Source organism: Rosa chinensis, chromosome 2 (assembly GCF_002994745.2).
Source record: "Rosa chinensis cultivar Old Blush chromosome 2, RchiOBHm-V2, whole genome shotgun sequence".
NCBI classification, from domain to species: domain Eukaryota; kingdom Viridiplantae; phylum Streptophyta; class Magnoliopsida; order Rosales; family Rosaceae; genus Rosa; species Rosa chinensis.
The window spans coordinates 26,733,697-26,747,571 of NC_037089.1; the positions used below are offsets into that span (position 1 = coordinate 26,733,697).

At 36.6% G+C, this 13,875-nt stretch overlaps 2 protein-coding genes across 6 annotated transcripts; both read left to right on the plus strand.

Annotated features, from left to right (window-relative positions):
- LOC112186270 (probable LRR receptor-like serine/threonine-protein kinase At1g56130) lies at positions 1-8,457 on the plus strand. Of its 3 annotated transcripts, XM_024324624.2 has the most exons (23): positions 1-185; positions 271-426; positions 760-946; positions 1,035-1,106; positions 1,188-1,259; positions 1,336-1,407; positions 1,752-1,823; positions 2,147-2,218; positions 2,322-2,393; positions 2,499-2,570; positions 2,655-2,732; positions 2,852-2,923; positions 3,246-3,317; positions 3,407-3,472; positions 4,351-4,416; positions 4,668-4,712; positions 5,330-5,394; positions 5,486-5,865; positions 6,377-6,575; positions 6,674-6,835; positions 7,356-7,474; positions 7,716-7,926; positions 8,019-8,457. In XM_024324624.2, exons 2-23 carry the CDS (start codon positions 300-302, stop codon positions 8,333-8,335), a joined length of 2,670 nt encoding a protein of 889 aa, XP_024180392.1. In that variant the 5' UTR covers positions 1-185; positions 271-299; the 3' UTR covers positions 8,336-8,457. The 3 variants fall into 3 exon arrangements, with proteins under 3 accessions (XP_024180392.1, XP_024180393.1, XP_024180394.1); XM_024324625.2 differs by lacking the exon at positions 3,407-3,472 and having other exon boundaries at positions 1-426; XM_024324626.2 differs by lacking the exons at positions 3,246-3,317; positions 3,407-3,472 and having other exon boundaries at positions 2-426.
- A 686-nt stretch (positions 8,458-9,143) lies between these two features.
- On the plus strand, positions 9,144-13,531 carry LOC112186274 (putative metabolite transport protein HI_1104). 3 transcript variants are annotated; one of them, XR_005805949.1, is made up of 4 exons: positions 9,146-9,606; positions 10,570-11,318; positions 12,396-13,075; positions 13,357-13,531. XR_005805949.1 is itself a non-coding variant. In XM_024324630.2 (3 exons), exons 1-3 carry the CDS (start codon positions 9,313-9,315, stop codon positions 12,420-12,422), a joined length of 1,056 nt encoding a protein of 351 aa, XP_024180398.1. In that variant the 5' UTR covers positions 9,144-9,312; the 3' UTR covers positions 12,423-12,566. The 3 variants fall into 3 exon arrangements, 2 of the variants coding, with proteins under 2 accessions (XP_024180398.1, XP_024180396.1); XM_024324630.2 differs by lacking the exon at positions 13,357-13,531 and having other exon boundaries at positions 9,144-9,606; positions 12,410-12,566; XM_024324628.2 differs by lacking the exon at positions 13,357-13,531 and having other exon boundaries at positions 12,396-13,160.
- The last annotated feature ends 344 nt before the right edge of the window (positions 13,532-13,875 follow it).

Here is a 13,875-nt window from a genome sequence, read left to right on the forward strand (position 1 = left end):
TTAACTTATATGAGATTGTCTCTCTTGCTTTATCATCCTTGGTCCCCGGTCGCCGGCGTCCATGCTCACCTAGAAGAGTTTTAGTGCTTCTGGAAGACTGGAATCATTCCTTTTTTAATGGAGGACAGATGTGTCACCATATCTTCTTTGTTTTCAGACTTGAGAGCCCAAAAGTCTTTGTGGAGGTACAGATCAAGTCTCCAGCATAAAAGTCCTGTCTTTTTCCACTCTGTTGCTACTTTGATCAACCAATTTCACTGTGTCCCTCAGTTTCCATATCAACCAAGATCAAAGCATTCATGTCAGGGGGTGCCTCCTTATCAGTTTTGGTCTTATTTTTGTGCATCTCTGGTAGAGCACAAGCTCAAGTTTCTGCTCCTGCTCCTCAACCTCAAGTTACTAATGCCACCACTGACCCATCTCAAGGTTTCTTAATCTTTCCAATGACGGCTTTTTTTATTTTCTTGTTACAGAAGAGCTAAAAGTGACTGTCATCAACTTCATTAGTTCATAACAATAACTTATATGCATGAAAAAAAAAAACCCATATAAATGGTACAGGACAATCTTGTACTTCATCTATCACCACTTTGCTAACCTCTTTTCCCACCCAATAGCTTCCTGTTACCCATTTTGATGGAAAACCCATATGTTTGGCAAAGTTGTTTTTTTTTTTTTTTGGTTGGTTTGGCAAAGCTGAGGTTTTTGTGATTACAACATAAAGGTTTGAGATTTCAATATTTGTAATTGGTGTTGCAGCGAGAGCTTTGAATTCAGTATTTGAGAAATGGAAGATTCGGGCCAATCCGGAGCAATGGAACACAACCGGAGACCCATGCACTGGAGCTGCCATAAACGCCACCAAATTTGATGACACCGATTACAACCCCTTAATCATATGTGACTGCTCTTATCAATCCAGCACCATTTGCCACATTACCCAACTGTAATTTACTCTTCTAATCTCTCATTTTACTTCAATGCCGCTCTCTAGAACTTCAATTTTTTTAGCTCTAAATAATTTGAATTTGCAGGAAAGTTTATGACTTGAAAGTTGTTGGTGTAATTCCAGACGAGTTATGGAGTTTGACTTCTCTCACCAATCTGTATGCTTTCTCTGAACTCGTGCACTTGAGTTGGACTCGCTTTAGTTACCCAATTTGTAATCTTTCTCCCATGTCTTGTAGGAATTTGGCACTGAATTACTTGACAGGACCTCTCTCTGCAGCCATTGCAAATCTAACTGGCTTGCAATACTTGTATGCACATCTATAACATTTTATTTGAACGCTATATTCGATGGATTTATTTGATTTATTTGATTTTAATTTCCAGTACTGTTGGCATCAACGATTTATCAGGCGAGCTACCTAAAGAACTTGGACAACTTACTGAACTGAGATCATTGTAAGTTTTCTCATTTGGGAGACTCAGACCACTGATTAGGGGGACTTTGTTTGAATGTGTGATTCAAAACAAGAGAACTGCTTTACATGACTGTGTGATCAGATGGACTCTTATTTAAAGCAAAAACCTTAATGTATATGACTGCTTCCTTCATATATATCTTCTTTATTTCAAATATTAAGACACATGTTTCCAATATAGTCCCAGTTAGTAGTCTCCCTATTCAATGTTGTCTCTGTATTGCTTGATTCAAACTTATAGTCATATACCTGCAGCTTGCACTTAATCTTGATTATCTGCACCAAAGAGTAATATCAATTGGAGATTACTTGTCAATTTTGTAGGGCTTTTGGAGGAAACAACTTTTCGGGTTCTCTGCCATCTGAGCTAGGGAATTTATTCAATTTACAACAGCTGTAAGTTTGATATGTTGTTCATTTCTTTTTCAGAGCTTTGGCATGAGGGTATCAGGTGTTTTGAAATGATCCTACATACAAAAAATTTCTAACCTCAATTTTGTTTGTCATATGCGAATGGATAGTGAACTGTGGGTATATGCATTTGTATAGCTACAAAATCTGCAAAATCGGAACTAATACAACTATTATTTTCTATTACCATATTTTAGTAATTTACTTTGAACATTCATCTCTTCTCTAATGACTGCTAGGTGTCAATTTACAAAAAGTTATAAGGTAGCAATACGTTTGTGACAATTAATTATTGTTTACTTTGGCAGTTACATTGATAGTTCGGGAGTTAGCGGTGAGATTCCACCAACATTTGCTAATCTACAAAACTTGGAGTTTTTGTAAGAGCTTTACAAATATGTTTATTTTCCAGAAATGAAAAAAGCATAGATTGAAGGTTTATAGTTTATACGTATAAGAGATTTGTACATTTGCTTGTTGCAGTTGGGCTAGAAATGTTGAACTCTCTGGCAGGATACCAGACTTCATTGGGAATTGGTCAAAGCTTACTTCCTTGTAAGATACTGTAAATGAATACTACTTTTGTTTAGTTGCAGTTTATTGACAATATTTTCATCCTTTAGTTAGGCTCTATGGGTTTTTAACTATATTTTACTGTAGGAGGTTTCAAGGAAACTCTTTTGAAGGTCCTATACCATTTGCATTTTCCAATCTGACTTCTATGCAAGAGCTGTGAGTATCTAGATATACTTGTCACTTTCTGTTTATCTTCTCATATCTACAAAGCTTACCATTTGCTGTCTGATGTAATATCAGACGCATTAGTGATTTGTCGAATGCCAATGGGAGCTCTTCTCTTGCGTTTATTGAGAATATGAAGGCTCTAAATATCTTGTAAGGCAAATATTTCTCACTTATATTTGAACCCATCACAACATCGGGATCATACTGCTTTCTTCTTGTTTGTTTTTCTTGTGAAACTTATCATGGCAATTTGGTTTCACACCCTGCAGAGAGCTGAGGAATAACAATATTTCTGATTCAATTCCTTCCGATTTTGGAGTATACCAAAGTTTGTCTCAGCTGTAAGTTTTTCTTGGTGATTGGTGACCATACATGTTGAGAAAACCCAAATTGCCAAAACTGGAACTTTTTTTTTTTTAATACTTTTCTTTTTAAATACAGAAGGATACCAATACGACTTCTTGATTGCAACATTATCCTCTTCTCTAACATGACTGTAATGCATACAAGGCTAAATAGAGTAATTTCCATTCAATTGCATCAACCAGTTTTAGATGAATGATGATTATGGTTTTTTTTTTTTTCTTTTTCTTATAAGAATTTTTACCACTACTTCTTATTGGCTTAAAGTGTGGAACTGATTTATATTGTTGCCTCCCCCAGGGATTTGAGCTTCAACAATTTAACTGGACAGATACCAGACTCACTTTTTAATTTGAGTTCTCTCTCCATCTTGTAATACACCAATCCCTCTTGATTGTTTTATACACCACCCAAATGTAGTCATTTAGTATTGAGGCATGTATTTCTGTCTTCATAATTATGTTTCTTGGAAACAATAAGTTGAATGGCACCCTTCCCGAGTATAAGACAGCATCTCTTCTCAATATGTAAGTTTTCAGCATATGTGTTACAGATCTTAGTGCATTACACTCAAGCTTTCTGATATATTTGGTTTCCATTAACTATGGGTAGTGGTTTTGGCACTCCAATTTCACAGTTTAACTCCACTTCTAAGGGGCAGAAAGTTGAGTGCAAGTGGTAAAATATGTTGAAAGGTGGAGTGCCAAAATCAAACCCCTTGAATAAGTCATCCCTGTGTCAATGAACAGATTGCGATGATTTTACCTGAATTGCACGCTTCCTGAACTTGAAGGATTCGAATGCCCACTTAACTTTGACAGTGACCTTGATACGTAGTATAAAGATTTCTTTTGAGTTGATTAATTATACTAAATGCACACAACTAAGAAACTAATTACCTAGAAGTACAGATTGATATGCTGTTAGCTACATTAAGTAGCGAACAGTTTTTCTCACAAGTAGAATAATCATAACTACATGATGAAATAGTAAAGTAGCAATGGCAGTTACAGCTTAAATCCGAGTACTTTATCCCCTCAACGCCTTTACTGATAGGAGGTTGTCATGTATTCTTTATAAAAATATTGAAGTATTTTTTATATTGTTTGTCCTTCAAGATTGTTTGGAGCTTATTCTTAGTCCTACAGCATAGTCTCTTGGTCAGTCAAATTGTTTCTCTTCATGATGTGGACTCCTATTCTAGCAAAAGTCTGAAATATAATCTAGTGGGTTCAGGGGGACAATGAGGTTTTATATTCAACTTATCATGATACAATTCATATATCAAAGTATTAATATCATGTGACATATGGTGAAGTTTGATAATGATAACAGTATTGTTATATTAAAATTTATGAACTTTGGTATTTGATGTTTTTTGTCATGATATGTATGCACTATGCAGAGATTTGTCGTACAATTATCTAGATGGGAGCATTCCTTCTTGGTTCAAAGAAGAAAAATTACAGCTGTATGTCTTCATATTCCACTATTTATTTAGCTTTTTTTACGTTTCTGTTTGACAAAATTTTTATTCTATCAGTTAAAAAGCTTCTAGTTTAATGACTCTGTTTACTCTCCTTATATTACGATTTGCTAGTTCGTTAGTGATATTTCCAAGTATACAGAGTTTTTTTGGTTGGCAGGATGGGCTTCCTTTATAAGTATCTAATGTGCCTTTATTAGATGAAATTAACATTGACAATTGGGTGTATTTTGCAGTAATTTAGTTGTCAACAACTTCAGCATAGAAAGTTTACAGAGCAGGTGATTCCTTTAACTCTGAGCTCATCTCTAGTGTTTTGATCATTTTGGTAAGGGATGTGAGAGTTCCATCTCACTTACAATATATGCCTGTCATTGTATTGGTTCTTAAGTATAGCAACTGTGGCTACTATTGTAATACCCCTCTATCAGGCTGCACCTAAAAATCAAATTTCTTGTCGTTTCAATTGTAGCTCAGGAATTCAGGATCCCACTACCAATCCAATGATCATCATATCTAAGTACCAGATATATGTTTCACCAATATCATGCGGAAGCTAGAAATCAATTTCTTGGTCATCACTAAGAAATACAATCTCTACTTATATAGAATATAAAATCAGACCTATCATCTAACCAAACCTTCCGTTGTCCCTTGCCCTCCCATGAGAAGCGACATGAGTATCAACCACTCAATGATTAGCATACGTAATTATTGTAGCCAAGAACTCATAGCTATAAATAATATTTCTCTTTTCCTTTTGGACTAGTTGTAGAGCACATTTCACATTAAGCTATTCATGGTGAGAAAATTGGGGGCCTGAGAATCTGGTCATTTCTTGCTACCCAGAAATTAACTGCCATACTCATTTCGGTGTTTACTTATATATTTATTTCAGTGGTCTTCCTTCAGGGTTGGCTTGCCTTCAAAGAAACTTTCCTTGCAATCGTGGCCCTGGAATCTGTAAGTATGGTCGAAGCCTTAACCATTGTTATTGTAAGTTAAAATGCCTTTGTGACCATTCTCTGATAGGTGCTCTTTCATCTTTCTGCAGATTATAATTTTGGGATTAATTGTGGAGGACCTGAGATTACGTCTTCCTCCGATGGAATTGTGTATGAGAAGGAAAATGAGCCCCTTGGACCAGCTTCATATTTTGTGACTGGCACAAGCAGATGGGGAGTTAGCAATGTCGGATCTTTCACTGGCAGTACCAATCCTCAGTATACAAGTTTCTCCTCATCTCAATTCACAAATACTTTTGATTCTGTGCTATTCCAGACTGCAAGGCTCTCTGCTTCATCAATTAGATACTTTGGCTTGGGGCTTCAGAATGGTAACTACACCGTGAACCTCAAGTTTGCAGAACATGTCATTCTGGCTGCTACTACCGGGAAATTTCTTGGGAGACGTCTTTTTGATATTTATATCCAGGTCTGTATCATCTTAAACTTTTCTTTTATATATAAAACCATGTTATGAGCGCTTAGGATAACTTTTCCTTATTGAATTAGTGAACTTGACTTGGGGTCTCTTGGTATATTAAATTGTTGAATTGAATAAATTAGATCAAGTGTCTTATAACAAATTTATCAATTATATTCGTCATTATAAAATCTGATGGATATATGGAGTAGATCCAAAAGTATCCGAGTAGACATAGAATCACCACTCAATTACTCAAGCTCTTACTTGATATGGCCTTCACTCCCCATCTATTGCCAATAATCATAATGTATGTCTTCTTTTGCCCCGAAGTTTAGTTCATTACTGCTGCAATAACCTGTTGACTACCTTTCGCATCTCAATTAATTTCTGAAACCTCAATAATTCTGTCATTTCAAATCTTAAATATGCCAATCTCTATGGTAAACTATAGTGAATCAAGCATCACTGTACTCTCTCATACTAAGTAAACTTAATATCCTCCTTTATTACTTTTCAGGGCATTCTGGTATCAAAGGATTTTGATATACTAAAGGAGGCAGGTATGTCATCTTTCCGAGCTGTTCAGAAGCCATACACGGCTCATGTTTCGGAGAACTACCTTGAAATCCATCTCTTTTGGGCTGGAAAGGGGACTTGCTGCGTACCTGCGCGGGGTACTTATGGACCTGCTATTGCAGCCATCAGTGCTACACCGGGTAATATAGTGTGGAAATTTGAGATGCAATTTAGCATGTTTAGGTTCAGATGTTTTAAGAAGTGGTTTCACATAATCAACTAAAGAGATTTTGTACAGATTTCATACCTACTGTCAGTAACAACCCTCCAACTAGTAAGAAGAATCGAACTGGGCTGATTGTTGGGATTGTTGTGGGTAGTGGAGTACTTTTGGTTCTGTTGTTTGTGGCTTTTTATCTTGTTCAAAGAAGAAAAAGGTCTGACCCTGATGACGGCGAAGGTAAACTGCTACTTCTTTTCTTGTTCAACGAAATCTATCATTAGGCTGTGGCAATTGCAATTAAATTCTGTGTTTGCTATAGATGCTCATAAATCAAGCTCAATCTATTTCGTTTTTATCTAGGACTAGAATTTTTTAATTTACTATTTATTTAGTAATAGTAACTTGAGGCTTTGATCATTAAGTGATGAAGATTCCCAATATTCATAAGTTCACTTAGTTTTCTGTTACTCTTCTTTAAATGTTTTATCTATTACCTTCTTTTTATTTTCCTTGTTCTGCATCATTTGGTTTTAGTGACTCCATTGTTCTATATCACTTCGTAGTTCAAACTTTTTTTTAATTATTTTTTCATTGCAAACTCTTTGTATGTCAGATACATATAGCGTGTTTCAGTAGATGCATACTTGATGGTTAACTGGAAAAGAAAAAACAAAAACAAAAAAAAGGAGAAGGGAAACTGATTGGCTGAAGAACAGGCTTACAGTTGACATAACAGTGTGTTATGTTAAATTTGCAGAGCTGTACGGGATAGATGTTGGACCACTTACCTTCAGTTATCCTGAACTAAAGACAGCTACAAACGATTTTGATGAAGCTCATAAGCTTGGAGAGGGCGGATTTGGACCTGTCTATAGAGTAAGTTATTATTCTAATAAAAGAGGATCCATGTGTTAATGTTTACTAGTCGATACAGGCGTTGCACTTCTACATACCTAGTTCATATGCCTGAATGTTGACCATGACATCCTAAAACATTACAATATTCAACCCATCGAACTCTTTAGTTGCTGAACTCGCGTTTTCACTACAGATACTGGACAATGTGCATATAATAATCTTGCTAAACTTTTTTTTTTCATAATATTTTGATTGATAGGGAACACTTAGTGATGGAAGAGTAATTGCTGTGAAGCAATTGTCTGCAGCATCCCACCAAGGAAAGAACCAGTTTGTAACTGAGATTGCCACTATATCTTCTGTGCAACACAATAACCTGGTAAAGTTGTACGGATTCTGCACTGAGGGAGTTAAAAGGCTCCTTGTCTATGAGTATCTGGAGAACAACAGTCTTGATCAAGCATTATTTGGTATGAGAATAAGACTGTTAATTTATAATGCATTATGCGTGATATAATACAAAGCACTAAAAGAATTTGTTATTATGGATTGCATGAATCAGGAGAGAGATGTTTAAATCTTGATTGGTCAACACGTTTTAATATATGCTTGGGCATAGCTAGAGGTTTAACTTATCTTCACGAAGAATCAAGGGTTCGAATTGTACACAGAGATGTGAAGGCCAGTAATATTCTGCTTGACACTAATCTCATCCCCAAGATATCGGATTTTGGTTTGGCTAAGCTTTTTGATGAGAAAAAGACCCACATAAGTACCCGTGTTTTCATTAGTGGTACGCCCCTAAAGATCAAATGTTTTCATTTTCTTCGAGGACGGCGTGAGAACATATACACGCAGCTTTTGATTCTTCATGTATAGAGTGAAACTCTCAATCATTGTTTTTGTATCTAATTCTGTCTTTTGGTTGGACGTTGAAGATAAACTGGAGCTCTGGAACTTCTTGTAAATGGAAAAGTAATCAGAACTTACAGGTTATGAAAGAGTATGTCCCTTCGATCAACTTCCAGGGTTATAACATTGTCACGAATTAAACAATTAGGGACAAAAGCATTCTGATATTCTTCCCATCACTGACTCCGGAAGTACTCGTTTCAACCCATTAGCAAGCACTTTCAAATTCAACTCACAAAGAACATGAGTGCCGCACATCCTTACTACAAGGAATGAATGACAAAGATTGTGGACCTAAACTAGGAGTGAAATCCAATCCTTGAGCTTTATTTAATGTGTGTATATATTTTTGTTAAAAAGAAAATAGAAAAAAAAAAAAAAAAAACCCTTGAAGAAGAGATGGTGTCATCTTTCATGAAACTATTGAGCTATTTCCCATGCCTCAACACAACTAATGTGTTACTAAAGAGTGTGACACATGATGAAAGGATTACAACTCTCTTTTATAACGTGTCACACAGACTAACTGAAATAGTATTGCTCAATGCATTGCCATCCTGTAAGCTTTATTAATGTATAAATCTATTCAATTAGCAAAAATTAAGGTAAATTAAGACAAATTAGTTTCAAAACGTGAAAAAAGCACATCCCGAACTTCTTGCATGCAAAACTTTCTCCTTTCCTTCCATAAAAAGCAACCTATAACTATTTCCAGATTGGTCTCAATAACAACATGCAAGCTCCAAATCTCCACCGCTCCATTCTAAACCCATCAAACCCCAACCCTACACGTGTCAAACTTCCCAAATCTACTCGTTCCCACATCAACCTCGTTCAAAGTCAACCAAAAATGTGACCTCTCGTCTTCTCCAAATCTCTGATTCGTCTTCCTCTGTTTTGGGCTTTGGCAGAGTCCTCTGTTTTCAGTGCAAACAGAGATAGCCATGAAAATGAAACCAGAGACTGTGACACTGGTGCTGGTCAACCTAGCCAGTATTATGCAGCGAGCTGATGAGTCCCTTTTGCCAGGAGTCTACAAAGAAGTAGGAGCCTCTCTTCACACAGACCCAACTGGGTTGGGCTCTCTGACTCTGTTCAGATCCATTGTCCAATCCTCCTGCTACCCACTTGCTGCTTATCTTGCTATGCGTCACAACCGAGCCAATGTCATTGCTCTTGGTGCTTTTCTTTGGGCTGCCGCCACTTTTCTCGTTGGCTTCTCCTCTACTTTCCTTCAGGTCTATCTCTCTCTTTTGTCTCAGATTGGTTTTGTTATAGTGTGTATTGGGTATTTGTAATCATAGATCGAAGTCAAGCCTTGAATTGGGTTGGTTGACTAGGCGAGTGTGGTTGTTTGTGTTTTATTGGTTGATTTTGATATTCTTGAACAGTTTAATCTTGTGGTTGATAAGATAGATTAGTCAGTTTTGTCAATGTAGTGTTGATTTTTCCACATTGACAAGCAAAGTGGATTAGAGTACTAATCTCGAAGATGGGTCTAGCTTTGCTTGATCTAGAAAGAATGATGATGGATTATGGATACTAAAGGAATAAATGTTATAGTTTTTTGAGGTGAATTAGTTGCTTTTTTTTATTAAAAAAAATAGTTGAAGTTGGCATAAATTTGTTTTTTGTTTCGCCTATTTTCGTTTCATTTTCCATATTGAAGATCTCTCTGGAGTGACAAAGTGAAATTGTCCTAAAGAATCAAGCGTATCAATAGCCAATTCAAACCTAGCAAATTTTCTGTTTTTTCCTTCTTAGCATAATGTACCTAGGCTCCTTCATTACTGAAAAAAGCTCATGCTGTATATTTTGGATACCAGTTACATGAAGCACATATTTTTGTGTTTGAGTTAAAAATATTTAACGAGTATGAGTTATGATGATTCCCCTTTTGGGAATGTTTGCATTGGTTAACATAAAGCTTGTAGCTCTTGAGCGGAGATCATGAACCTTAAACTAGTTAGAAGTAAAGAAGCTCTAAAGAACTGTATAAATTATAAGGAGCAACTGAAAAATGCAGATCTTTTCAAAAAAAAAAAAAAACTGAAAAATGCAGGTACAAATTCTTCATGTACACAATACATGACGTTGGTTGTTTTCATATTTTAAACTCTACCATTCTGACATAAGAACCTGTTTCATTTACTTGATTCCAGATTATAATTCAACATTTAGTTGTCTGATTTGGTTATCAGGTTGCTATTTCAAGAGGTTTAAATGGTGTTGGACTTGCCATAGTCATTCCTGCCATTCAGTCACTTGTTGCTGACTCAACAGATGATAACAACCGTGGTACAGCATTTGGATGGCTACAACTAACAGGAAATCTAGGCTCCATAATAGGTGGTCTTTTTTCTGTACTAATAGCCTCCACTTCAGTAATGGGTATAGATGGTTGGAGAATTGCATTCCATCTGGTTGGGCTCATTAGTGTCATAGTCGGTATATTGGTTCGTCTCTTTGCTAATGATCCGCACTATGTACAGAACAATGGTAAAGCTAAAGATGAAATGCCACATACTTTTTCAGAAGAAGTGAAGGACCTGATTAAAGAATCCAAGTTGGTTATCAAAATCCCAACTTTTCAAATACTCATTGCTCAGGGTGTCTTTGGATCATTCCCCTGGTCAGGTTTGTCATTTGCTCCTTTGTGGTTGGAGCTTATTGGCTTCTCCCACAAAGAAACGGCAGTTCTTTGGACCATATTTATAATTGGCGCCTCACTTGGAAGTCTCTTTGGAGGAAAAATGGGGGATGTCCTTGCAAAACCGTTTCCCAATGCTGGGAGGATAGTTCTTTCACAGATAAGTGCAGGATCAGCTATTCCTTTTGCAGCTCTTTTGCTGCTGGGGTTGCCTGATGACCCATCCACCGGATTCATGCATGGGCTGGTCTTGTTCATCATGGGATGGTTCACTTCCTGGAATGCTCCAGCAACTAACAAGTACGTATCCTTGTTCCATAGTCTCCTTTTTCTGTCTTATAGTGTTTAAAAAGTAATTTTTTCTTCTTCTTCTTTTCAATGTTCCTCCTATTTTGTTGTGTGGTGGGGAAGAAAGAAAGAGTGAAATATGTCATTGAGTGGTGTAACCGCACAATTCTGCACATGACATATGCATTCAAATTTAGTAGATACACTCATCCACCTTAGGCAATCTTATCTGCAAGAATCAGTTATTGTCGATGTAAATTTCCATTTAGGTATAAGGTACTAACACAAGTCAAGGAACATTTAATGAGAGTTTGATACTTGGCATAGTGGCCAAATGATTTTTCACTCCACAATATTAAGTAAAGTTTGGAAGAAACTAGTAATGTCTGGAATAAGTTTCTTCTAGTCTTTGCTCAAATGAACTTTTGAAGAGGTTTGTTTTAACTATGTTTGGGATGTCTCTAAAGAAAGTTTCATACTTGTTGCACTGATCAATTGTTTCAGATTTTCTATTTTGGACTCAGTTATTAGCAGTCTGGAATAGCAATGTTCTAGTAATACTAAAATTAACACTTGCGGAGGACTGTAATTAGGTTGGAAATGTCCTTCATGTGGAAATTTAACCTGCAACTTTTGTGAGCTTTACAAGTTGTGTCAACATCATAATTTCAAATCTTCTCAAGTCATTGAGTTATTCAAAAGTTTGTCGTCATGATAGTTTGATTAGTTCGGTCTATATGCCCCTTAGTCTCAACTAAATAGTTCTTACTTCATCTTTGCTTTCAATTTTTCTTCATTAAAGACTTTCACTCTTAGCATCAAGCATGGACAGAAACAAATGTAGGCAGGAATTCTCAAGTAAATGCACTTATGCACACCCTTCATTGTACCTCTTTGCTTGAACTCTTAATTTTAGTGTTAATGAGTTAAAGTTTGTTAAATCATCTTCACTAGAGTTACACTTCAGGTTCTGCTTGTGCAATTATAATTTTTGTGCTAATTGTGACGAAGTCAAATATATGTCTGGTTTTCGTTTCTTTTTTTTCTTTTTTTTTTTTGGGAATTGTTCAATATCTAAGCTGGATACAGTCCAATATTTGCAGAGATCGTCCCTGAGAGGTCCCGTACGAGCATCTATGCTCTAGATCAATCTTTTGAATCCATCTTATCATCATTTGCTCCCCCAATCGTTGGGATTTTGGTTCAGCACGTTTTTGGTTACAAACCAATTCCTAAAGGATCATCAGACTCTGTAGAGATTGAAACAGATAGAGAGAATGCTGCAGCACTTGCCAAGGCACTCTTCACTACAATGGCAATTCCTATGACACTCTGTGTCTCAATCTACTCGTTCCTTTACTGCACATACCCAAGAGACCGGGAACGGGCAAGAATGCAGGCGTTGATAGAATCAGAAATGCAACATCTGGAAACTAGTTGTGCTGCATCAGGAGGAGAATACTCACAACTTAATGTTTCAGAATCAAAAGTGCTGAATGGAAAAGATGAAAGTGATATCGACGTAGAATATGCAGCACACGAGAGCGTTGAGTTGGATGATAATGATGAAAAGTCTCTGCTCTCCCATCAGCTAACTTTCTCAAATATGAAAGAGTAGAGGAATTGCCAAGCTGAACTATTGCGTCTCTGTTAACCAACAAAAAAGCTTCATCTACACAGCTTGGACAAAAATTGGATACTCGTCGAGTCTCTTTGACTTGACAACCATGAGAGTGTTGTTTCATACCACATTTTCTTACTCATACTTGGTATGTTCCTCAATCTGAGAAATACCACGTACGCTGGCTATCTGTTTATTTTCATAAATGAAAAGAAGAAAATCAGGTTTGGATATTGGAGTTATTTCTGCAATGGTTTCTTATCCAGTAATGTGGCTCACTAATAATAAACATAAGTCGAATTTGCTTATTCCTTTTCCTTTTATAGCATGGTAGTGGTGAGAGATGACATGCCTTTCAGATTTATTGATCGAAAACGTAACTAAAGGAGTTTCAGTTTCATGATTCCGACTATTGTTTTATTGTTTCAGTATCCACAAGATAGACAAGGGAGACTAACAGGCACTGTGACTATGAAAACGTCAAGATTAGGCTCCACAGAGGGTTTGAAGTAGAATGCGATTAGTCTTTTTACAAAATGAGCTCTGGAGCTGTAACACCTGCAACCTAATTTTGGCACAAAGCTTGTTCAGACAAAGCCTATCGCACCCCCGGTTCGTGGTGTACAATTAATTCCGGGCTGCCTCTTTTGGGAAGGTTGAACTGTATGAAGGTGTCCTGTTCCACCAAGTTCCCATTGGGATTACCAACCTTTGAGATACTTGAGGTTTTTTACCATACAATAACTCTCGCACCATTTGTATAGATGATGCTCCGTGTCACAAGGACATAACTCTAACTCGAATATCACTATCTCACTAACTTCATCGTCAATGAGTCGTTCACCAACATTACATTCGTGCCTTAATCTTCTAGACACTTTTATTCTCGTATTTGCAAGTTATTTTCGTCTAAGCAGGCAATGTAGAAATCTTGTGGTGTCATTATTA